General features: G+C 42.0%; 1 protein-coding gene across 4 annotated transcripts in view; it reads left to right on the forward strand.

Moving 5' to 3' along the window:
• Nucleotides 1–26,787, forward strand: part of mark1 (MAP/microtubule affinity-regulating kinase 1) — a 98,501-nt gene that overhangs the window by 31,181 nt on the left and 40,533 nt on the right. For all 4 annotated transcript variants that reach the window (XM_088933673.1, XM_088933675.1, XM_088933674.1 and 1 more), the window contains exon 3: nucleotides 1,484–1,537. In XM_088933673.1, coding sequence (XP_088789799.1) covers nucleotides 1,484–1,537 — 54 coding nt within the window. The remainder of the gene's footprint in view (nucleotides 1–1,483; nucleotides 1,538–26,787) is intronic.

Below are 26,787 nucleotides of genomic sequence, written 5' to 3' on the forward strand. Positions count from 1 at the left end.
GAGGGGAACCTACTATTTTAAACTGGGATGACCTCACCTGTTGATCCCTGAGTGGCATGGGCTATAACTATAGTGTTTCACTTGATTAGGGTTTCACATGTGAGCTGCAGGGAATGTCTACAGTCAGGCCTGGGCTTTGCATGCCTGTGTGCTGAGTACTTGCTGAAGGCTTGCTGCTGTGGGCAGCATAAAGGGCAAATGAGAATGATTCCTTACACTTATATAGCATTTTTCTGGACACTCCACTGAAAGCGCTTTACAGGCAATGGGGATCCCCTCCACCACCACCAGTCTGCAGCCCCACCTGGATGATGCGACGGCAGCCAGGGTGCACCAGTCCTCTCCCCACACACCAGCCAATTCAGAGATGGGGATTATTAGGAGGCCATGATTGATGAAGGCCAGGGAGAAATATAGACGGGACACAGGGTTAAAATCCCCTATTCTTTTCGAGAAATGCCCTGGGATTTTTAATGACCACAGAGTCAGGACCTCGGTTTAACATCTCATCCGAAGGACAGCGCTGTTTTTACAGCATGGTGTCCTCTTTCCTATAATAGGGCATTAGGGCCCTTAGAGACCACAGGGTGAACGCCCCCTACTGGCCCCTCTAACACCTCCTCCAGCAACAACCTTGGCTTTCCCAGGAGGTCTTCCATCAAGGGACTGACCAGGCTCACACCTGCTGAGCTCCAGTGGGCGGCCAGTTGTGCGTTGCAGTAGCTGTTGGCCCCATTTCTGATAAAATAAAGAAAATAAGATAAGAAGAAAGAAAATGGAAAACTTGCCATGGGGATAGGACATGGCTCTGAGATACATATTCAAAATTGAAATAAAGTACATTAAATTAGTAAGAATACTACAGGAAGCTAGAATTTGCTTACTTCATTTTATTACAACTTCCTTATTGTTTCTTGCATTATGCTTGTTTGAAAGGGCCACTTCCCCAAAAGCTTCTTTCTTCGGACTGTCAAGTTTAGTTTAAACTTTCCTGTCACTGGAAAAGACATTTAATAAAAAGTGTGGGAAACTCTTTTCATGACCCAAAAGAGTAGGGGCAGATGGGCTTCGTGGCTTTATGTTTTTATTAAAGGCCTTTGATGTTCTGAGATGGGTCACACTTGCACTGCTGAAGTTTGCTCCTGCAATCAAATGCCCTTTAGGAAGCTGATGATGTTAATCCAACTGGTGTGAAAAAAAGATAAGGATGAGGAGGAAAGAAAAGATAAAGATAAGAATTTCCATAAGGATGCTAATGTCAAAAACCTGTAGAAAAAGGAATGCGTTAAAGAAGATGATTGTTGGAGAGGATTTGGGAGTGGTACAGCCACTTTATCAGCACATCACAGGCAAACTGCATGAAAGTCTAAGTGCTTCTGTGTCTCCTTGAGCACTTTTGTGTTGAGTCAATAGAAGCATGTTTTTTTGGGTGGTTAGAGCTTGGCCTGAACAACCGTATTCACCTTTTATCTTTAACTTCCAGGTCGCCGTGAAGATAATAGACAAAACACAACTGAACCCTACAAGTCTACAAAAGGTAAGGCTGGGTTTCTTACCGGTGTTTGTTCTTTAGTGACGATGTGCAATACGATCTAGGTAGTGAGGGAACTTTTACACTGGGTTATGCAATGAAGGCGGCCATTGCTGAAAAGGCAGGGTTTTGTGTTATTGTTTTAAACGTGAAAGGTAATCTAGCCTATCTCTGGCTCCTTGGAAGAAGAGTGTGGTAATTCTTAAAGCTGCAGGCATGGACCTTTGTTGGAGCTGCAGATCCCTCTCTCCCTCTTTCTGTCTCTGCAGCATTGCTTATCAGACTGTCCTTAGGCCAAATGGACCTTCAGCAGGTCAATTTTGCACTAATAAGCTTCCTTAAGAGCAGTAAGTTGCACATTAACCACTGATCAACTTCCACAGGGACATATCTTATCTTGCAACAGGAGCTGTTTGTCTTGAGAAAAGAAAGCTGTCATTACTTAATGTGAAGCAAAAATCTTTATGAAAATATTTTCCCAACAAGACCTGCTTTATGGGTTCAACAGCACAAATTCAATGGATCCATACTCATTAAACTTTTACCAGTATGCTAGGATTGCTCCTTTTCTTATATGCAAAGAGTGCAATGACGTTAAGAGTCTCCCTTTTCTTTTGAAGTATCAAAAAACATTAATTTGTTATGAGTTTGAGTCTCTATTCTCTGTTTAAATATTAATTTTATTATATTCTTTATCCCTTTTTTATTAATGGTATTCAAGGCGTAGTGGAAAAAGCTTAATAATATAACACACAGTTATCTGCTTTGCCTTCACTTTCTTTAGTGTTGCTGTTAAGTAATTATGAACCAAGAGGAAGAGGGAGAAGTCCAAAGTAATATTTTGATTCTTGTAAATTATTCTTGGTTATAATCTCAAACATTGAGAGTGTTCAAGATTTGTATATGGTACATTGTAAGGATTGTAGTCCAAAAAAGTTGTTGAAAAGCAGCAATGAGGTTAATGAGGTTAGCAGCAGGACTCATAGCTGGGAATCCCAGATCCAGCTGATTTTCCTTATCTTTTTAAATTGTCAACAGCTGGCGGTTGTGGAGGAGGGACCCATTGATCTAGTAACACCTGAATGAGATTCCTTAACTGGGGAAACCGGTTGGGGAAACCGGGGTACAGGTTGTGTTGTGACTTAGGATTGTCATAGTAATATATTCATTAACAATCCCTGGGATCTCCACCAGCCAAGAAACATGCCTAGTTTTTACTCGGATTGAAAAAATGATGAATGATGACTGAATTGACTTAGGCTTTTTCCTAATGTTGGGCAGTTATGATTTAATTGACTGCTTTAGGTTGAGGACAGTCGATTTTGAAGACATAAAATAACCACAAAATGCCACAGAGAACCCTGACAACCGCGGTTCTGCAAATGTGTTTGATGGACATTTCCTGATCTTGTAGGCACGTCACAGGTCTCATGGTCCCTAGTCCTTTCTAGCAGAGATCAATACTGCACACAGAGCACCCTGTAACTTGGTACTGCGCACACTGGTGTGTGGGGAGACAGTACACAGATTTTTAAAGCTCTCTTGTAAAGTAAAGTAGCACTTTAAGTAAATCTTACGATCATCATTGTGTAAGAATACTTGAATTTGAAATAAGTCTAATCACATAAAATTGATATTTTTTAACAGGCCCCAAATACCACAGCGATCAGTCTTTATGATGGCGTCTTTCAAATCTGGCCCTCAGGAGCCACATGCTGGTCTGGTTTTCATTTCTCCTGAAATTATCGGATTTAGATAATTGTACTTAATACAACCCACATTGCAACCTAGGACACCAGCTGCCCTATGGCTCTGTACAGCCAGATTTGAACAACACTGCTTCATCATAAAATTATTGATGCCTTGTAATTCTCGTTAAGTGACTGAAACCTTTTACAAGCATGCCACATTTCAGAACCTTAGATATTCACCTAATAACTTCATACCGTGTGAATTAAATTTCATCCTGCTGTACTGAGTGTCACAGGTTTGTTATAACCTTTCAGTTGGGATCTAAAGTTGTAAAAGCACCGGATTATCTTTATAGGCTTCTTATGGCTTTGGCTCTCAGTTGAGAACAACATTTGCAATACATTATAGTATGTGCCCTGGGGACAGATATCATAATCTGGTACAGTGAGTCCCCCTGGAACAATGCTACCAGCAAGACCGTTTAAAATTTCAGTAAAGGCTTCTGTTCAGTTGCCTGTATTGTTCGTGCTACCTTTGATATCTCTCCGTCAGATTCCATCTTTACACAGGACATAGTCCATGCCACCTGCTATGTTGCGGAATGTTGCTGTTTCCGTTTCCTTATTTAATTACTGATTAGCAGAACTCATATAACAAGGTCCTGGACTGGGAGTGGAGTGGATCGGAAGGGTTGCTCTTTTCTGTGGTGTATGCATACTGTACGATTAAGAACATGAGAAACATGGCACACAAGAAAATACCATTCAGTCCATCTGACTTACTGGATTGCTGGTAAAAGATTGATCTGAGGATCTAAGACCGCCATTTCTTGAAAGACACCAGAAAATTGGCTTTAAAACAAGGCTGGGTATAATTAATAATAATAATTTCTTACACTAATATAGCGCTTTTTCTGGACACTCCACTCAAAGCTCTTTACAGGTAATGGGGACTCCCCTTCACCACCACCAGTGTGCAGCCCCACCTGGATGATGCGACGGCAGCCATAGTGCGCCAGTACACTCCCCACACACCAGGTCTCAGTGGGGAGGAGAGCAGAGTAATGAAGCCAATTCATAGATATCTTGTTCCATACAACCATAACTCTTTGCGGAAAGAAGTTCCTCGTGTTCTCAGTTTTAAATGTACTGTACTTGCACAGTTTCCTCCTTGGTTCACGTTTCATGATTTAAAAGTCCAAGGGGTTGACTTTGTCCATGTTCTTAAGATGTTTGAGGACCTGAATCACATGGCTGAATCGGATTGATCCTGGCAAGGATCTGCTTGAATTTCTCTAGTATCTGGAATGATATCAACCCAAACCACGTTAGTAGATATTGAACATGGATACCTCTGTTGTTAATTGCCCATTTTATCCAGATGAGATATGCACAAAGGGGTCCAGCTTAAAGAGTATAGCAGCAGGACTGATAAAGCGAGGGAAGACTTGGTTCAATGTGGCTGTAGTTGTTTAAAGTTCACGAGGAACATTTCTTGTTACAATTTTAAGAACGACATTCAGAACTGACATCTGCCCTGTCTGAAAATAGCTCCATGGTAGGTGGCAGTGAGTGGAGAGGGTTACTGATTCTTGTCTCGCAGTGGATCAAGCAAGCCAGCGCAGCTGTTTTGACTCTGGTTATTGCTTTTTTGACCACGTATGTGATATTTAGCTTAACCATCAGAAACTGATCTAATAAAGCTTTCATCAAATGTAATTCTGTCTTCTCCATAACTGTTCATCTCAGCAGAAGTTAAACGTGGTGTATGCATATTGTCAGCACGGGTCGACAAACTGAATTTTTTGCCATTACAGGATTACCTGAAAATGTTAGGTCTGCAGATTGAAAACAAAGAACTAAAGAATTATTTGTTGATTAATTGCTATAACAATCTAGTTTCATGTGTGGAAAACTGAGGCAGAGCCTGATCATGTGAAAATAAACACCCTTAACAATACTGGAATGCTTAAATCGTCCAGGGTGCGCTCTGGTGTGAATACACTCTCTGTGCACGATGTTCAGCTTCTGACTCTTGATTGTTCACAAGAGGTCAAGCTCCGATACACTGACCAGTTTGTGCCATACTGTGCCTTGTGGTTTTGTTATCTCTTTATTAATTTGGGAGTGTTTTGAATTTTGCCTGTCTTCTCGGAGCACATAAAAACCTGAAAGGCCTGAAATAACCGGTTGACTTCAGTGTTTGCTGTACACCCATTGTCTGGTTTTATTGCCTTTGAATGCAATAGAAAGGTAACTTGGGAGATTAGAATATCAAAGGCACCAATCATAAATTGTTTCATTTCCCCTAATTTTCTTCATGCTTCTGTGGTTGGACTACCTTAACCTTTCACTGTCTGCCTATCAATGACTAGGCTTGGTTTTCTGATAGAGAATAGAGATACTAGACAGAGGAAGTGCTTCTGGGTTTGTGGCTGATTATGAATGGAGCTGGTTTTGTGATTGCTAATAACCCATGGTATTTTTTCTGGTCCCTGACATGTCCTGTAGGATTCTATGTGTAGTGATTGTTTTACAATAATATCCTTGAAAGCATAATAAATGTAAAAGAAATACATTTCTTGTAAGTACTGGACTTTGATTTGCTTTGTGTGTTTTTGTTTATTCCAGATTTATTAGTACAGTCCTTATTTTTATACCAGGTTGTCAAAACTGGTAATCTCTTTCTGTGTGCTGGCTTCTCAGTGCTTGGTAGAACTTATTTGCAATCAATATGAAACTCACCGTAGGAGCACTAAAATATATATCTACCACTTGTTACTTGTTACTCATTGTACCTTTTTTTAATTAAGAGTGTTATACTTAAACATCTTGTAGCAATATGGGGACAAGATATAATCCTGTTATTTTCAACATTCAACTCATTTATTTCTTCTGCATTCCAGGTTCTTTATACATATAAAGGACAATATAATGCTATATTAATTTAACATTCCAGAAAATATCTTTTGAAAAGTCATCTCTGAGGGAAAATAGTGTTGGGAAGCACACTACTCTTGCTGAATCAGCTGTATCATAGCGTATGTCACTAATTTGCTTCACCTTGGAAATTTTTCAGGAGTAGTTGTGTTGAACTGGTTTGCACTTGTAAAGAATTTTAGATAACATCAGCGAATCTTCCCCGAAAAACAGTTTGGAAAAGGCAATGAACTCGAGAGAGAGAGTGAAATCAATATAAGTGTATCTGATATGAGCCACTCCTTTTAATACTCACGTATTTAACCTTTCTAGCTAATTTAAAACCTTGTTTTATGTTAGAATTATGCAAAGCACCTGACTTTGAGTCAGTTTGACTCTTAAGCTCTTCATTGTCTTTTTCTGTAATGACGGCAGCGCACAATCTTAGCTGTGCTCTCGTACAGCATTTCATTTTTATCTGATCTGCAAAAACGCGAGCAGAAATGATGCCTTTAATCATACTTGTGTACACCAAGCACTCCCTGAAAGCACAGGGAGGAGGAAATTATGTATCATTCTGCTGCCGAAAGTGTCCGTGAATCACAGAGGGTTGGGAAAACATCCTCTCCAGGTATTTAGAAGCCAGGACTGGAACGTCTTCGCGGCCAGAAGATGTTTATTTCGACGGCAAGCACAGGATGTGAACAGAGGAATTGAAAAGTTATGTTCGCTGGTGTGGATCTAGGTTGCATCATATTGTAAGCAATGTCCAAACAACCTGTCAGTGAAATCTAAACACTTGCTTCAAGCCTGCAGGCTCCTGTGTTGTGGTAGGCACTGGGAAAGACAGAATTGGAAGTCTGTGTTATTTTTTTTCCCCCTCTGGGTTTGTAGTGTCTGCCTGTTAAAGAGTCTGGGGAGGAGTATGGCCGAGAGGAAGTGGAAGATGATGGATGGGTTGATGATGAGGCAACGCCCTCCGCTTTTAGGTTTCGATGTTCAGGCTGCTGGATGGGAGCCAGGTGGGCTTTCAAAATGGTAGCCAAGTTTGTGCTTCTGTGATGCCGAACAACAGGCAGTTCTGAGCAGAGGGGCGTTTGTGTGGAGTTTGCTCAAGCACTTGTTGGGATAGCGTTTTAAGGGATGTAGCGTAATGATCCCCTGTAAACTGGGGCGAAACAAGCGGACAGATAGAATGGTCGGTGATTCCTCTCATCCAGGACACCATCTGCTTCAAAAAATGTGCTTCAGGGCGACTCAACCACTCGATCCGAAACAAAACGCCCGACATCTGAGCAGCTTCTTCCCTGTGGCCGTCACCCTGCTTAAGCAGAACGTATAAATTCGGCATGTAGAGTGTATATGTTGTAATTGTGGACATGAGGATATTCTTCACCAGGTCCTAACAGGAGATAACTCCAACCTCATGTGACAGATAACAGATAATGTTCACTTCAAGTTTTTACTGCTAAAGGGCGTTCCACAGATATCGGAATCATGGGATGTACTTACTTTTCCCACACAGGGTTACTGACTTTTGGCTGAATTGTTTTAGTAAACGTCGCATGAGGTTCGATTTATCTCCTGTTAGGACTTGGTGAAGGTCCGATATGTCTTACTATGCAAACCATAGAATCATAAGAGGTGTAGTTTATTTTACACATCACTGTTATATTTTCTCAGTTTAAAAAAAAAATAATAAGCATCATTCAAGCTCCACTAATCCAGGTCTGACACTTAAGAAGAGGAACCATACATTTTTTTTCAGGTAGTCAGACCAATGCACTAAATGGGGGCTTGAGTGCGGTTCTATTAGCAGAAACTCTGGTCCATTAAGGAAGTGGAGTATAACCCTGATAACCTAACAGGTTATTTTTGATGATGGGACTTTCAGGTTTTAATTATCCAGCTATTCTTGGAAAGGTAGCATGTTGGAATATGGTTGTTTTAGGCATTGGATAAATCGCACTCCTAAAGCAAATACTTCAGGCTGCGCTTTGGGCCAGACATCATCAAGGCTGGTCTGGAGGCAGCAGTTGCTGCTCAGCTGCCTGTGCAGCAGCAATGCTGATGACCCCAGGGGGTGCTGCCTTGAGCCCCCGTGTAGTGCATCATCATCCGAGTGCTGTATCGAGGGAGGAGGCGGCCGGGTGGAGACTCCAGTAGCTGAAGGGGCTCCATCTCCATCAGTGCCATTAAGCTTGGGCTTCCACATCCTGTGCATGTGAAGATCCAGCACTAGTCAATGGCTCCTCGCTGTCAGACGGATGTGAGCGCACCAGGTTCAGACCTGTTCCAGCACACGTGCCATTTGAGGGTGCTGGAGTTTTTTCATTTGACAGTTTCCCCTTCGTAGTTCTACTGTGAACTCTCCTTGGAACCCGTGTGTTTTAATCTGGGATTATTCTGACAGATGAGAGTTTGTAAACCAGCGCAATTGAGGTGATGATCTCCAGGGGCTCTTTTTAAAGCTGTGCTTGAGGGGTTTTGAGCAAGATCAAGAGTTTAGCATTGGGTAATCAAGCTCGAAGGGCCTGACTTTGGGAGGGCCTTTTAAAAATGTATTTTGAGGCCACTCTTACTCAATAACACGCACAACATCACATGCAGTTTCAGACTGGAAGAAGAAAGGGATTTAGGAGCAAAGCTTTGTGCGCTCAGACTTTTGTGTTGGTTCTTTAAAAGAACCAAAAATGTCAGACCTTTAAAGAGCACAACAGGCAGGGATTGTTTTGTGTGTTGATAAGAATACGTATCACACTTTTTTTTTGCTATCACTTTTTAACCCTATAACTTAGCCTAACTTTGCTTTGGGCAAATAGCACTCAAGAAGAGCTCCTTCCCAGCCCCGGGGTACCATTTAGGCAAATGATGTAATAATAACAGTAATTAACAATTTTGATAGTGCATTATCATGTCAGTTTCCCTTGATGGGGCTTTAGAGACAGCAGTAGGATTGAGAGTGCGGTTCAGAACAGTTGTGGATAATCAGCTCCTGCTTAATTGTGGGTTTTTGGTACAGAAATGACTCAATTTATTTGAATAACTAATCACTTGCTCATGTTAAAACTAACCTCATATTTTCTATAACGTGTTGGTGCTCAAATCTAAAAAAGCTTGCCTTATGCAGAACCGTTCAGATCTCTTGCAGTCCAAAATAAACATGTTTAAGAGTGATGGACTGAAGTGTTCTGAATCCCATACGGAGAGAGTGAATGGCCATCGGTGCTGAGGAGAATTGAGCTCTTGCAACTTGCCGCAGAGCAGGGTGGGAAATTAAAACTGGAAAACCCTGGGTTTCCAGATGCTGTGTCCCTTAAGAAACCATTTCTCACATCAAGGACAACAGCCGCAGCAGCAGCCAGGCAGGATCAAGGGGCTGCAGTGCTTACCCTCACTAGATTTTATGTTCCTGTATGTAGTAATAAAAGCCTGAGCAAAACAATGGGTTCTTAACCAGAGTTTCTTGTTTTGATTTAAACAGTCCTGCGAACTTCTCGTTAGTTTGTAGTGCAAAGTTAGGAGAGACAGGTCCTCGTCTTCTTGTCTGGGAGGAGATGAGCTGAACTGCAGGGCTTTTGCTCCCTGTGGGCGACATGTCTTCACTTCAGGACAGAGGGGCAGGCCGCTCTGCAGGGGGTTTGAAGAGGAAGAGTCTTCCCAAGGTCAGCCTGCTCTGCTCTGTCCCGGAGAGGAGAATGCGGGGTTTCTGTGTCATTGTCCTGCCAGTGTGTACTGCTGCCTCAGCTAAATCTGATCGCTGGTGTAAGAACGCGCTACCTCTCCGTGACGGTTTATTTTAGTCGCAGCAGTGCTGGGGAAAATCTATAATATCACAATGCGAGAGCCTTGCTGGTTATGTACTAAGGGTTGGCTGTAATGTGCAGCTAATGTTGACCATTATCAGAAATGCAGATGAAAAGCAATTACAAACCTGACAGCAGCTATTGTGTTGCATGATTTGGTTTCAGTTCAGGAGGAACCCAGAATATTAAGAGCATAAGAAACGTTTCAAACAAGAGGGGACTTTTTGGCCCATCTAGTCTGTGAGTTTTAGTATTTAATTGATCCATGGTTTCCACAAAAGGCTGTCATTTAACTTAAGTGCACTGTTAAGACACATGGAATCGTCTTAATGGGGGAGCTCAGATCCTGAAAGGCTATAGGGTCTTCCACAGCCCCAGCTTACTTTTCTGGTTTAGTTGTTTTAAATGGAAAAATTGTAGACATTTATCCAGGCCTGATTCTAAATGTTTGGAACTGTTGCATGCTGCCATCTTTTGCAAAGTGCATCTTTTTAATTGATCAATTTTAAAATGTCCAGTTAACACAATACTTAGGGTGAATAACATTAATATTAAGATGAAGTGGCAACAAAAGTTCCAAAGGCTCCCTTGACTTGCAGGAAATAGGTTTTGTCAGGCCTGCCCCTTTAGTGCTCCAAAGTGCACAGCTTTCATGATGCAAGGTTTTCTAAATGAGAATAATGAGAGTGCACAGCAGAGAGCTCTACCGGAGGGCTGTGTGAGTCCATAGACTCGCTTGCCCCACGGGCTTCTGGTAAGATAAAGATTCTGAGCACCCTGTCCTGCAAATGTTGTGCAAATACCCTAATGGTCGATTGTATAATGCAGGCTTCCCAGCTCTCCTTTCAGCACCTTTTCCTCTGCCTCAAGCATGCTGACACTCAGTGGCCATCTTGCAAAAGAGTTAATTATTCTGTCCCTGTCTGGCCTTCTCTCACTAAAGCATCATCAGCGATGCTGTCATTTGCTAAATAGTTTCCTTTTCTTTGCAACCTCTGACCAGAGCGGATATTGAGAGTAGCCTGCCCCTCCTTCCCCAGGCCTGAGGGATTTGTCAGGTTAGAAAATGAACCAGCCTCACAGAGCCACTCGTTTTGCTGTGTGTTTTTGTTTTGTTTCAATAAAGCACCGTACAGCTCTGTTAGCTTGTGCGGGTAATCGCACTGGGATACTTGCATTCGTCAATAGGAAAGGGAGGCCTTGGTTAAACCTGCTGTCAATTAAAGCCAGTACAAAGGGGGGGGGGGGAAATTCCCTGTCTTCTGTTCTCAGAATTCATTTACACACGCGTCATGACCTCCCTCCCTCCTGAGGTTCCTGGTAGCCTTGGAGCTCACGAAGATGCATTAGAGAGGAATACAGGGCTGAAGGTTACATCATCGGATTAATTTTTTCAAGAGTCTGTCATGCGTTTTTTTAAAAAAAGACACTAACCCACATCAGCGTGCTGAAAGGTTTCAATGAATAATTAAAACTGAGACCATGTCATTTTCCCCTCGAAATGCTCTCTTATGTGTTTTGCTGTGATGCTGGTTAATGCTGTGCCAGTTTTCTGTGACCTGGTGTCCAAGATGTATGTCTCTTGATCTGGGGGGCTCTTGTGGTGATGCTGAGATTAATCCCCCAGCTGTATTAATCAAGAGAACACCTACCTTTCCCATTGCAGGGTCTGCTGGAAAATGAAACTGCTGCAGGGGCAGATGACGTGAAAGAAGTGAAACATTTAGGACCTTAATGAAGTTTATTCTTCTGAAAAAGTCCGACAAAGAAAATAAACTCCGCAATGAAATGTAGCTGAACTTCAGGGCTGGTCTGTACGTATTTATTTGGAGGATGCCTTGTAATGTAACATACTATTTTCTTTCTAATTCTTCTTTATCAGATCCGTCCTTTTCATCGTAGGACGTGCGCTGACTGTACTGTGGCAGCGGACAGCAAGGCTACCTGGGACTTTTTGAAAGGGAGTACTTGCATAGCCTGCATCTCGCATTGCAGTAACGTTGCATTTCACAACTGCCATTTATGTAGCTCTTAATTATTCAGCAGCTGGCACGTTCGGCATGTCACCTTTGGGTTAATAAGGCTCTGCGATAATTAGATTTTTCTGGGATGCAGGAGTCGTCTGTTGCCAGAATGTGCTGGATGTAAAAACCTCTCCGTCTTGCTGTGCTATCAGTGAGAAGGAATGATCTGGAGGGGTGAATGGGAAATAGCACTTTTGTTTTTCTTTTGTTTAGCAGTCTGATCTTGTCCCCTGTCGTCGTCCACCCTTATTTTAATGACTGGATCTCTGTGCAGTGAATTCCAGCACCCTCGTGATCAGGAGGGCAGACTACTGGAAGACCTTCGTTAGCATGCTGTTGGAGAAACAATGTCTTGATTTTTTGGTTCACAGTGCCGTGCACGCCTGTATAGCGATTCCCCTGGCATAGCTTTGTCACTGGCATGGACGTGCCCAGGGGTAGTGGGGTTTGTTGCAGATAGAACGGAAGTGTTCACACTGAGCAGCTCAGTTCGTCTCTGTGTGGCAGCACTCCTGATAGGGTTATTCACATCACCCTTCAGGCACAGTAGTATATCTCCTTCACGTTCTGGACTCCATCTGAAACACTCTCAACAGCACCATGCTCCCCCTTGTACTGTTCAGCGCCGCAACTTTTCAGACGTACAAAAGATTATTCCAGGAGTCCTTTGGGAGTTTTCACATGCGAGCATGTCTGTCTTTATGCGATAATAACTCCCGGAGGATATCATAAAAGCCTTTTCTTGATACAGTTTCTCTTTCATTACTGAAGTCAGTGACGTGGCTTGCTGGTGCATTTACAATCTCGGGGAGGAGGTCCTTCGAACAGGCTCTATTTCTGGACAAGAGCAAAAACACACAGGCGCAGAAGATGCATGCAATAATTGTCAATTTAGTTTTGTCCAGATAGCGTGGTAAACACTTCTGAGTATTATAAAATATCTTTGTTGGAGTTTTTCCCTTTGCCTTTAACCTAGTTGAGATCAGGATTGTTGTTTCTTTTTTAAATGAGTGGTGGGTATATATCACAAAAATTAAAAATATTTAAAAATAAATACCAAAATGGCAGATGGTTTTGCCAAGAAAGAAAACTGCTCTGGTAGTTCTTATTAGTAATTTAATGAAAATAAGAATAGTAACATTTTAGGAATAGGAACCATTTTAGCCTGTTCACAGGCTTCTCATCTAGATGTTTCTGGTTTCTGGAAAGTAGCCAGTTTGTCAGAGTCTGTAGTTCCACACTCCCGCACACTTTTTGGTAAAGAAGTACCTCCTCATCTCTGAAATGCACTTCCACATAGTTTTTGCTTGAGTCCTCCGGTTCATGTTTCACTGTTTGTTCTGAAAATGTCTGCTGGGTAGACTTTGTCAGGGCCATTGAGGTGTTCTATCAGGTCCCTCTGTAATCTTCTCTCTTTAAGACTGAAAGGGTTCAGTTCCTTCAGCCTCTCAGTGTAGGACTGTTCCTTTAGCTCTGGTTGGTTTAAAGGATCTTCCCCAGTCAGTTCTTTTAAACGGATAAAGAAGAACTTAACTAAGGACCACAGGGAGTGTTGGTTTCTAGTTTTCAACTGTATGTTTGATGGTTGTATTTGGATTTAGAGGAAAATGTTTTGAGAAGCTGATCTTAATTTTGTCATTATGGTTCACAGAACAGCTTGTTTCATTAGCGACTGCTGAGAAATGTTAGTGAAACAAAACATATCCGCTCTTTAAAACCTAAGCTGACCTCTCCAGTGATTGAACTCGGGATATAATTCACTGTATCTGGTCTAATCTTCTGTAGAATCAATACTACTTAACAGGTACACACAGCGGCCTGTATATTGCTTAAGTGTGTTCTGTGTTGAGACACTGGTGGTTCTTGCTTGTCTTTCTCTAGCACCTACTACTAGAGAGTTTGGCCATTGTAGTATTGATTAAATGCTTAAATCCTATACTGTAAACAATAAAACAAATTCACATAGTGATGCTGATTAAAAATGTGGCTTTTTTAAATTGTCTCCCTCAATTAACATTAACATGTTTTTTTAAGACTGAATGATAAACTGCCTTCAGCTCTCAGAAAACCAGTCTGCATTATGCAAGCAGTATCAGGTGTATTTTTCAGTTTCCTCTGTGGAAATCATGCTCCAAGCGAAAAGGTAAGCATACTATTCCTTGTCTCTCTCAGAGCACATTGCCCAGTAAAAAGGCGCCATGTTTGGAGTGGGGGTTAGGACTTGTGGGGCTTTGTTGCATCTTTAGTAAAGAGTGACCAGGATTCCCCAGGCTGTGGGGGGCTGAGGAGGACAGAGCACCTCAGGGGCAAGGGGAGCTTGAGCTGATGAGAGTGAACTCCACTTACTGACTGGTACTGGCCTGTGGGCTTGACGGTGCACATTTTTGAGGATATTTGTGTGGGCTTCTCAGCTGTCCTGGACAGGTGTGGGCATTGTCATGCTGATCCAGGTTAGGTTAGGATTTGGCAGTTACTGTACAAGAAAAAATATTTTTTTCAAAAAACGTTTTGGGAGCAGTAGCGGCTGTGAAATCTGATAGCCCAGTTTTAACAATCTGACCATTTTCCCACTTTCAATCCACTAAGATGTTTCCATTGAAGACTTTCCAGGAGGTCAAAGGACTCCTGAGGAGGTGAGCGGTTTAGGGTAGGGAATTATGGGCAGACAAGGGAATAGGTAAATGAAGCAGAAGAGCAGAAAGTGACTCTCAGGTGCTTGTAGGTTTTAAAGGAACAGGTAAAGGTTTATTCCATGAGAAGAAAAGAAACACAACGTTTTGGCTGTGGAGCCTTCTTGGGGTGTGGTTGTGTTGGTTTTGTCAGGCTTTGAGCTTGTTTTGTGCACTTTGTGTGGCACTTCAGTTTTTTACATCTGAGCACTGTCCTGCCTGTTCCATGTTGGTACGGCAGAGTGTACTTCTGTTGGACTGGGTGGTGGTTAATGCTCTATAGGCTCTCTCCAGATTTTAAGATGAAATGTTCAACGCTAGTGTAAACTTTGTGGTCTATTTTTTTTCAGAAGTGCAGTAAGATTTTGAGGGAATGCATTTGGACACCTTTGAATTCAGAAGAGCCCTGTGCTTGGAATTTACTTTTAAGTGTGCATGGGCTGAGAGTTAAATTTCCTCCTAATGGAGGTCTGATGTGCCGTTAGCACTCCTTGGGGATTAATTTGTCAGTGTTAGCCTTTCCTATGTGATGTTACTCTATCTGCTTCAGGTTTGCCCTCCTATATTTGGCAGCACACCCGTTCCACCCCCACACATTATCTGTTTCTCTACATAGACCCTGCACACAGTCCCAGTATAAATAGATGGAAAGAATTTTTTCAGCTTTACATGTTACAGAAACCACAGAGTTCATATACCAGTATATAGTACATGTACTTTACATACACGGTTATTGTGTGGGTGTAGCTAAAGGCTTTACTAGTACTGAACAAGTCACATCTATTTTAGTACAGTTACAGTAGATATTTTATTAGTGCAGTAGTGTAGTTGTTTGGAATTTCGGGAGCATTTTGTTTTGCTGCTTTTAATATCGTAGACGTTTTTGAACATTTAAGATGAAATTCGAAAATAACAGATTAGACTCCCCACAGTTCTGATCTTATGAACATAGTAAAAATAAGGAGGCATATTTCCAAAAATCAGAGATGTGTTGCTTGAAATCCATAGACATTTAAAACACCTTCTTCTATCACCTTTTAACGGATGAGAATAGCCTCACTATTAAATGAGAGTAATCACAAGTAATGTAGGATGTTGTCATTTCTTATATGTTCTGTTTTAATAAACCGACATGGAGGTATATACTTTAACTTTAAATGGGAAATTGTGGAATCCTGTGTGTCAGGAGGAAAGTGAAGGGTTACAGGTGTGTAATAAGCCTGCAGCATCGCTGGTGCTATTTTGGTGCTCACAGTTGCCTTTGTGTCCTCTGAGCATGACGGTTCCTGTGTTTGTCTGCAAGGTGGTTATAAATGGCCTGCCTTGCACAGCTGTGTCTTAATTGAAGGGCTAGCAGCGCTCGGTGTGAGATGAGCTCCAGCGCACGTCTCAGATCTGTGCCGGAGTCCTGTCCACGCTGTCTTGCGTTTCGAGGAGTGAAACTCCAAAAAGTTACAGAGGGGTGCGTGTGAGGGTTATGCCTGTTGAGTAAAAGGAAATGGTTAAATGAGAAAGGCCCTCCACAATGTCTGGAACAGTGAGTGTCTGGAAGAAACCCAGCCCCATATCTTTCCCAGGTCAAGTGTTTGTATACAAGAAAGGCCTGAGCGATTATATTTATGAGGAACTTAACGAATTCAAAGCCAAATGTGGCTTCGGTATGAAGTTGTCTATATTCCCGCAGATATCTTAAGCTGCTATGTGTTGACAAAACAAGTTAAATACATTTTTATTGACCTGAAAAGATCAAATGGTCTGCCGTCAAGATTTGGATGAGGTGAAAATGGAAAACCTCTAGTCCAGGAAAGTGATATTTTACAAACAGCTTTTTCACTCACAGATCACTCAGTGGTTCTTTCTGATGAAGGGGTGCTGGTAAATTTAAACAACATTTCGGAGTCCCAGATTTTCTTTAAATTGATAACAAGTGATAGCAAATTTGAAATATTTATGTTCCTGCCACCATCTGCACATATACATTTATGCCCTGATTTTATTTCATAGTTGCTCCATAGCTTTGAGCTCTTTCTGTCCTGTCGCTGAAGGTATTGAAAGTAGAATCAAGTTGAGTGAATGCTGAAACTGAAGTACATTAACAGGCATGTTCCGAAAGATAAAGATAATAAAAGATAATTATTCCCTGTTGTGGCTGTCCATGAAAAGTCCAAGTAGTTTTCAGTCATTCCCCAAACAGTGGGCACATCTGTGCCACATTCTGTTATACACCCGCAGTAGCAGAATCTGGTACATTGGCTTCCAAGCTATTCAGCTTCAGTTTGTTCTCATTGTCATTTTCTAGGGTAATGTTATCATCTCCAGTTTAATGTGCTAAACTGAACCCATTTCTGAGGTGCATCAGTGTTCACCATATGCACCTGGCTTGAATAGTTTGTTTGATGTAGTTGTGTCTGTAACCACAGGCTAAAAACAAAAACGGACACATTTTTCAGGAAAATAGTCTTAGACGTCGGTCTCATTTCATTGTGATGCTGCAGCCGGTCTCTGTGCTGAGTGTTTTAGCTTGGGGAAGGCACTAGGTTGTGGTTAACAAGCTGTGACAGCACTACACTTGCTGCAGTATCACCATGAATACAGCCAAGCAGCTAGCCCATTCAATTCTCAGGGACTGTACTTGTAGCAGTTTTATGAAATAGGCTCCAGGATACATCTCAGCTACTGCACAGGAAACCTGATTCATTGTAATGCTTCTTTTATGTGTCTCTGTGCAACATACTGTAGTGGGAGTAATTGTGCATTATCGAACCTCTAGGAACTGGTTGCGTTCTTGGAAATAGCTTGTGAATTTGAAAACAAATCATGTGCCGTGACGAGTGCATCAGTGACATTACCCAGGTTTGCCCTTTTAGCTGTTAAACGTTTTTTTCAGGAGTTTTGAATTTGTTAAATCCCTCCTTTGCAGCTCAGAGCATTCATAAAATGTAATATTTTTGCTTCCATACATGTATCATGAGAGCAAATCCCAACATTAGTAGACAATCCTAAAGCATGTCATTAAGGGATTTGGTGTGTTGCTATTGTACTCAATTATAAGCCCTCTAGTGTTGTTCATTAAGTTAAACCTAAAAATATATATTTTGAAAATATACATTTTTCATTGGTCAGAAATCTGTAATTACAGTATGTGTTTGAATAGAAAAAAGCCTAGGTTACCAAAAGATCTGGGCTTTGGGGTTGGGTTTTGCTGAAACAGGATTACAGCTGCTGCGCTCTTGCTCTCCAGCAGTTCCAGAGCGAAGGCACGGTTTTGTTGTGTTCCTTGGCAGCATCTCAGTCCTGCTGCTGCCAAAGAAACACTTAACTTCTGTGTTCAAGACTTCTGTGTGCTCAAGCCAAAAACTGCCTGGATGCTTAAAAACTAATACAGTCATAAAAAAGCTATTTAGCTTCTGTGCAGTTCTAGGGAAGACGGTCCTCTTCAGCTTTAGTGTGGAGAAATGGAGAAATAATTTAAGTTGTTACCTTGTCACTGTAGGCGTGGCTGTTAGATCACATTACTATAATGTGTTTTTGTCATTTTTTGTTAATCAAAGATGCAGTGCTGACAGCTTCATTCTTCCAGGGATTGTAGATGTCAGATTCTTGGCACTACGGTCTGTTTGCCTTATTTGTCTATGGAGGAAGAGAGGTGCAAGCTTCTTGAAGCCCAGTACTGTCTAAGTGATCTTTTTGTTTTAGGTTCAACTCTGTACCCTCCAGACAAAGAACTTCTGAATGCTACCATGTGAGAACATGACTTGTTTGTTCCTCCTGTCCTCTTCCTCCTTTCCTTCACATATTGGCGACTGTCTCTGATTATTCTAGTGGACCTGAGAGGTTCCATGTCACTGAAATGAGCAGCGCTATTTAAATGGGAGGACAAAATTCGGTGTTGCTGCATTGCAGGGTGAGCTTACTGATGCCTGTCCGCTCTGAAATGCGTAAAGGGAACTCTAATAATATTTTACTGAAAAGACGGCGTCGCTTCCTCAGGATGCTGTAAACAGAAAGATTACTGCCGATACAATAACTTTTTTTATCTCTGTAAGGCAAAGTCTAAGCAGATGAGGCCTCACCCTCTGCAGATTTCTGATAAACATGAAGGAAACATGAGAAAGTACGCTCCTGCTCTCTTCAGCTCATGGCAGGTTTTTCCTTCCGTAGACCCTTTGGTTGCATCTATTATCCGAAAGCTGATCATTCCCGGTGAGGACGGCGGCTATCCGGAGCCTGTGTCCGAAGCACAGGACGCAAGCTGAGGATCCGTCCTGGAGACACCAGTCCGTCACAAACCCCCTAAAATTTAAGCTGGGTCCAGAAACTCTTGTGCTAAAAACCTCTGCTTTAACTGCTCAGGCCAGAGAAATTAATTATGGGTGGGTGTTAAACAAGATAAGCAGGTTTTGGTGGCAACACTGGACAGTAGTCGTAAATGTATTGGTGTAGGCATTATAACCCAGATCTGACTAAACCTCATTGTCCTGTGTTCCACTGGTACTTTAGGAACTGTGACACTCCTAAGGACACTTAATAGTGAAGAAAAACGCTAAGCATGTCTGTGGCTCTATGCCGATATGAGATTTTTCTGTTAATACCAGAATAGAATCACAGGCAGTTCACCATTGGCATTTCCAAAGTCCTTTTCTTAAATAAGTATTCATTTGTGACAGCATGGTTGTTTGTCTTCCTCTAATATGACTAATTTGCCTCGCCTAGTCACTCTAAAGATTCCTTGAAAACTAGCTGCATATTTGCAAGTTTAGTAGAAGCTACAGTAGGGGAGTTGGAAAATTGTACAAGGGCAGTGCAGTGAGACTGAGACTAGCGTCACAGTTGAAGATGATAATGATGAATAATTAATTGCTTACTCTCATGTAGTGCGTTGCTGGACACTCCAGTCAAAGTGCTGTACACGTAATGGGGATCCCCTCCACCAGCACCAGTGCCAGAGTGCACCAGTACACTCCCCACACACCAGCTCTCAGAGATGGGGATTATTAGAAGGCCATGATTGATAAGGGCCAATGGGAAATTTGGCCAGGACACCAGCGTAACACTCCTACTCTTTTTGACAAACACCCTGGGATTTTTAATGACCATGGAGTGTCAGGACCTTGGTTTAACATCTTATCCGAAGGACGGCGCCTTTTTACAGTATAGTGTCCCCGTCACTATACTGGGGCATTAGGACCCACACAGACTGCAGGGTGAGCGCCCCCTGCTGGCCCCACTAACACCTCTTCCGGCAGCAACCTTAGTTTTTCCCAGGACTCTCCCATCCAGGTACTGACCAGGCTCACACCTGCTGAGCTTCACTGGGCGGCCAGTTGTGAGTTGCAGTGTGATACGGCTTCTGGTATGATCGAAGACCAAGTGGGGATACTACTGCAAATGTTGCACTTCTGTTTCCAACAGGATGGGCGAAGTTTGGAATTTTCTAACCATGTGGAATTGCCCTGTTTTTTAAAGGGCATTACCTGGGATGGGGATTCCAGAAATGGAGAAGACATCCCCCAAGCAATCAGGCTGAAAAAAGAAAAACCATCACAGTATCTGAACGCAGGCCCCTGTGGGCAGCATCTCACAGCTTAAAGCCACGGCAGTTTCATGACGATCACACGAACCAGTCGGGCCATTTATTTCCACAGCCAGCTGAAAGCTTTGAGTGGAAAAACGTTTTAGAAGGAGACTACATTTTTAATACTTGTCTTCAGTTGTGCCTTTATCAGACGAAGGCATAATAGTGGCTAGAAAAATTCTTTGGAAGAGCCTTCATTGCAAGGAATCGTTTTCTTGGCACGAAATGTGGATTGGGCTATCCCATTATTGAACTAATAACACATCTTTTTTTTAAACTTCTTATAGCAGAAGGCAGAGGAAAATAAATCCTGTCCCAGCACACTAGACTGACAGTACTATAGCCTGATCTTGATGGCTGTTCAGCTGTGATTGTTAATTTCTGATGAAATGGCCCAATTCCATCAAGCCCATTCAATGAACTCAATAGAATTGCTGTGTACAAGCCTGTGAGCCTCCATTAAACTTGCACTAATGCAGTGTGAACCCAATTAGTTTTCAACAGCATTGCATTTGCCAGTTATCCGTCATTTTAGGTGGTTTTTAATTTTTTTAAAGGTCATTTTTCTACCGGAGGCACTTTGTTCGAAGGTTCCGTTTACTGCCACAGGCGCAAGGTGCGTTTCGATATGAAGCTGCTGGCCGCAGGTCCTCAGATCTGGTGGTTTACGTTTAACAATGGGGGAAATGGCCTTTTACCCATGTACTTCCATCACCTGAACCTGTGGAATTTAATTTCAGGAGAAAACAGGATTGTCCTACCCTTATCTTCAGGTTCAGATTATTTTAGTCAGAGGAAATATTTAATTGGAATAATTGCGCCATACCAGAGCTTTCTGGAATTAAACTTCTTTTTTCATATTTTGAATAGCCTTTTACTTTTTTCAAGAATTGTGGGAGTGTGGAGGAAGCTACCCACCGATATGGAAACCAGTTCCCCGACTTCTTTCAACAGGCAGCTGGATCGATCCTTGGATCATTCAGCTGCAGTGATGCCTTGCTTTGTGTGGGGGTGTCCTGGAGAGAGCAGAGGCTTGCGTGGAGGAGAGGAAAGGGGGCTGTACTGCTTTAAGATGTCTTAGTTGAGCTCCACCTGGGAGTCTGTTACAGGAAGTACAACTCTTGTCAGTGTCAGCAAGGAATGTTGTTGTCGTTTTTAAAAATGCCTTGCTATAAATAGAAGGGAGCTTTTTCCCTGCTGTGGACTTGACGCCAAAAGTGCATTTTTCCTATCTCTCGGCGTGTATTCCAGAATTTTTTTTTAACAAAGTCCACGCAGGGGCAGCTCGTTAAGCTTTGTTACCAGCAGCAGTCATCAAAATCGGTCTGTTAATCCTGTGTGCGTACTGTATCTGTCTTGCCTAGGGTGTTACGCTGATTAAGCTCTGTAAAGAAGCAGAACCTCCGATTCTTCTGAAGAATTCCTCTCGCCGATGAGAGGTACAGTTACTGCGATTAGAGCTAAACCTGGTGATTATTGGATCAATAACGTCTTTGCTCCACACACCTAGAGCCTAATCCTCCTCAGGACCGAAAGTAACTGTCATAAAATATTAGGAGCTGGAACCGTAAGCTGAGAAGGGATTTGAGTGTGTTCTTTTGTAACGCCATTGAAAGCATTTTTGTTTGTTTCCCATGTTGCCAGACTCCCCTCTTCCATTTGTCTGGCTTATTTACTTGTGGGGTTACAGGATTGGCTGTAGCAAGGAGTCCAGTTGATAAACGAATACGTTCAGCACAGGTGAGCTGGTAACCTAAATATCAGGTTGGTTCCGGGCTTGATCTGTCTTTCGTTCCTTTTTATTACAGTACATTGAACATGACAAATCTCTCTTATGCTTCCGGGTTGTTTATTCTAAAGATGATAACTGTTAATAACAAACAGTAAACGTGTTACTGATGGGATCGATTTGAAGCTTTTCCAGGGTTCTGTTTCTGCTTAGACTTGCTTCTGTAAGATGGTGAGCAGCCCGGAGAAAAGGACCCTCCAGTCTTCTCCCCTGGCCCATTCTCGGAGAATGTGGCCATTATGATTGCAAGTCAGCTGTGGAAGAGATTGCATTTCAGAACCAATGGGTTCATTTGCGTAGTAACCATACACTCAATATGTAGATCTTGGCAATGCTTTTTTGAAAATGATTTTCCCCCAATTTAATGTTCATTTCAAACAGTCATCCCTTACAGAAGTCACTTGTAGCTGCAGTGGGTTATCTTCCTCTACACTTTCCAAAGTTACTTTTTCTAAAACCTTTTCTACAAGTGACTTTCCCCAGTACCGGCATGGTGAGTACAGTATTCAGTAAAATAACAAGGGGGTGGTCTGTGGGCAGAGATTATTGCAGTTTCCTTTGAATTCCTGTAAATTGAATGAAGTGGTGTTATAATTGCCCTTAATCACCAAATATTTAAGCAGATGTTGCCACTTTGAAACTAAACACAGTGCTTGACACCAAGAAGATGTCTAGTTGCAGTACATGGTTTTTGATTTCTAGTACATTGTCAAACACTTGAAAAACAAGTCTTGACTTGCAACCAGTATTTTGACTTGCCTTGGACTGATGCAGACCACTACCATAGCATCATATTCAATCCCGTGTTCCTTTTAGTTTTCCCAGATGTTATCTGAGTGTTTGAAGTCATCAGTCCGATCTCTTATAGCAAGAGCTAGACATACATAAAGGAGCCAACCTGACTAGCGCCTGAAAACCTTTTAGACATGTAGGAAATCGGATAAAAAGGCAGGACTGAGCTAAAATTGCCAAACAAGGATTTATAGTCCGGGGATTTAGGAAGTAGCTGGCAGTGTCAGGATTACATCTAAGTCAAGTTTGTGAGTGGGGAGAGGGGGCAGGAAATGACTACCTTTCTGATACATGCAGTACAGGATGTATACAGTGCTGTGAAGTGCATGTGTTGCCTACATTCCTCACCACAGCTATATTAAAATTCAGATCATTTTAGAGATCTCGGGGCCAAGGCTAATCCTTAAAATTAAAGGACAGAAACTGATCGGCTGAAAGGTAAAATGTTAATATATTTTAAAAAAATGTAACAAACCAGAAATCATTATGGCTCCCTCTGCCTTACCAGATCAGTCATTCAGCTTAGTCTGGCTTGTAACATTTGCCTCGGCTGTGTAATGAAGATCAGCCATTACTTCAAATTAAAATAAGCATGGTCATCTTGGGATATTCTGTTATCATCTTTCAGTTAAAATGACAAAGGGCGTAGCTGCATATGTTTGTTTTATGACATGTTTATAATGCGTCTCATCTAAGGATCAATCTACAGGATAGTTCATCAGGGTATTTCATATTTTGTTTTTGGTTCACCAATGAATGTTTATCTTTTTTCCCCCAATGGTCTGACATTGCCCGGTTTGCTCACCCGCTGTTTGAAAGCGAACGCACACTACAGCTGCTCCCCAGGAATAGGTGATTTGAGTAGAAGTTAACTGATTCACATTCATGGCGCGAAGAGAGGAAACTACAGATTAAAAAAGGCTGTTGGTATCATCCATATCTGGCTACCAGTAATGTTCAATTGGAAGATCTCTCATGTGTGTCTTGAAAGATCATCTCCCAAAGGTCTCCTCCATATGGATGGTTCAGAACATTCAGGACCTCTGAACGCCAGGACTTCCTTTCCGTTGGTGCCTAGCTCGGTCTGATCAGCTCGTTGAGATTAAAGGAAGCGAGACTGTATTTGTCCTTCACGGGATTTTTGTACGCCTTCCATCAAATGTTCCAAAGAGGCAGTGAAGTGAACCTGGACAATGAGTTATTATTTTCTACAAGGCTTGGAACAGAATCTCACTTCCCGTGCTATTGTGTTTGTTCCTTTTTTGTGCAACTCGTCTAACTGGAGAGGCAACCTTCTATTTTTCAGATGTAAACCAAGAGTGCCAAACTTTTCATTGGACAACCAACAGTAACCACCAATACGGCCATATCTTCACTCTGGCTGCGAAACAGAAGGACTTGTCTTTTCCTTGTCATGCCCATCAATATTTACAAAATCAGAAGATGGACCTGGCTGATTAGTTTGACCCAAAGAGGCAGAAAGAAATCAGTCTGCTTACAGCTTTTCAATGTGTTTGTTTTGTGTTTTTTCCACCAGTCTACATGCATTCTTTCACCTCTTTTGTGTGTGTTTGCAGAAATTTGCAATCTGTTCTTTAATGTTTCTTTGTATTTTAATAGTACTGCACCTGGGTGACTTCTAAACTTTCAGAATGTGCACAGTTGTACAGTTGCTTGCACAATCGTGGAATCTGTGTGACAACTGAGATGACTGAAGGGCTTTGCTGTCTAATATTACCCAGAAATGGGTTTGAAAAGGAGGAGGTACAAGGATGTGCAGTTTTAATTTGGTGGCTGAAGTAAGTGATGGATGACGTTAGCTAATCCTAAAGGACAGTGATGCTTTGATTTCCAGATTTTGCAGCAAAGTTGATTTGAGAATTTCTTTTTTAAAATAATTTCCACAGTTCAGCTTGTAACATGCCATTACAAGTTGCATTTCGATAGGCTGCTCACCCAGGAATGCTCACTGGTAGGGAAAGCAACATTCTAATGCTGATCGCCCTGTCTGCTGCTGCCATATAGTCTGGTTAATGTGCAGCTTGCAGCTGTCTCTGTTCAACACTCAGTGGCTCAGCTTCTCTACAGTCTCCCAGACAAAATCAATTCTATTGGCTAAATAATAAAAATAATTACATATGAAGATTGTACTTCTCTCAAGGGCCAAGAATTTGACCTTAAGTATTTTGTTTTATTCTTATAACTTCTTATTTGTTGTTTTTTCCTTGAAGACATAAGAGGGGAGAAACTACACCAATCTAAGTGTTTATTAGATTATTAGTTGTTGATTGGGTTGAGCTCCATTGGTAGCTGACACAGCACAGGATCCCCAGAGTTAATGGGGACATTACTTAATGTTTGGGGAGAGAGAAGACAGTGGACAGCTTTGTCTTTTAATAAATGGCCTTGGCATTCTGTCCTGTTTAAGATTGACAGAAGTGAGATGGCTTTCTCTGTTGTTTAGGGTTTGTTTTCACCTATTTCTCCACACTTTAAGTTTCAGATCTTGCATTCTAAACAGGTCGGTGATTCTGCACATTTTTTCTCAGCTTGCGACGGAGAATTACATGTTTCTATAGCGTGTGTGTGTGTGTGGGGAATGACTCGGGGTAATTCTAAGCATGAGCGATCAGCTCCTCTGCAGTGATGTTTCAGCTCAGTGAATGAGCCAGGGACACTGCAGTTCCATACCTAGCCCTTGCAGGTGGTAGAAAGCCCATCCTTGTGAATATCTGTGGTTTATCTTTCACAGTCTTTGGGTTTGGCTTGTTTTCTGTCCCTGAAATATTCATGACATTTTAGCTGGTGCATCCTAATTTCTGTGATGAGCTGGGCCTGTGATGATGGACTGAACTGGCTTCCCATTGTTCAGTTCATTGGCCCTGACCAGGGATAAATCACCATCACTCAAACAGACACTACCTTACAGTTGTTTGGCAGCGTTATTACAATGAGCAGATGCATTCACAATGATCTTGTGATTGTCCTCCTTAATCTGCTTTTCAGGATCTGGATGTACAATAAGCTGTGCTCTTGACAAAGCCTAGGTGACCCCGTCTTCCTCTGCTGAGTGCATCTCTCTTTAATTTGATATAAAGATAAAGGGGATGCTTACATTTTCTCCAGGCAACAAAGACCTTTATATTTGCCTCCCACAAATGTAAACTAGTTCAGAATTGCTTGGGGTAATTGAGGTTTGCAATCGGAGCTTGAAGGCACTTTTCCGCACATCGTAACCTGTATGGCCAAGAAACGTTTTTCAAATGACATGGCTACAGGTGTGGCACTGGGTAAGGCGTTGAAAAACCGTTTAGTGAAGTGTTTTCCCATCGGCCTGCCTGGGCTTTGAGCCACCGAGCAGAATCCGGGCTAAGGTTCCTGTTCCAGTGTAAATTAAGAATCTTCACTGTATCGCAGAAATATCTGCAAGTCCTGAGGTTCTCTGTGCTTGAAGAGTCAAGCGCACCAACTTCCGGAGGTCAAAGGGCAGGTGGAGATTTCAGTGTGTCCACGCTTGCGGTCCCTCACTTTCGACCATCTTAGCATAACCTCACTAACTTTGAAACTGCTCTAGACATAATCCCAGGCATCAAGGAAAAAAATGCCCCCTACAGATGATTATAGATGCAACTAAAACCACGCTGTACTGTATGTCTTTGGATTCCACATTTTACTTTAACCGGCATCATTCAGCAAGCTGATCTGGCTTGCCGTGGTTTTAGTTGCCTGGTTACTTGTTTGGGACGGACAACGGGCACGGGCTTGCATTAAAGAAATGGGACCCTTTCGGAGTACTCCGTGGTTTTCCGATTACCTCTGCTTTTCTATAGGAGTGGATTGCATGTTTCTAGTTTTACAAATATTGCAATAGGCAGTGGCCATTACACAATGGTCTTAAAAGAACATTTTTTATACGTTTTCTAAGGAAATAAAAAATGCATGTTGGATTTTTTTCTTTAAGTCATCAGAATTTCAGAAGACATTTATAAAT

This window comes from Atractosteus spatula, chromosome 15, assembly GCF_055471065.1.
Source record: "Atractosteus spatula isolate fAtrSpa1 chromosome 15, fAtrSpa1.hap1, whole genome shotgun sequence".
NCBI classification, from domain to species: Eukaryota; Metazoa; Chordata; class Actinopteri; order Semionotiformes; family Lepisosteidae; genus Atractosteus; species Atractosteus spatula.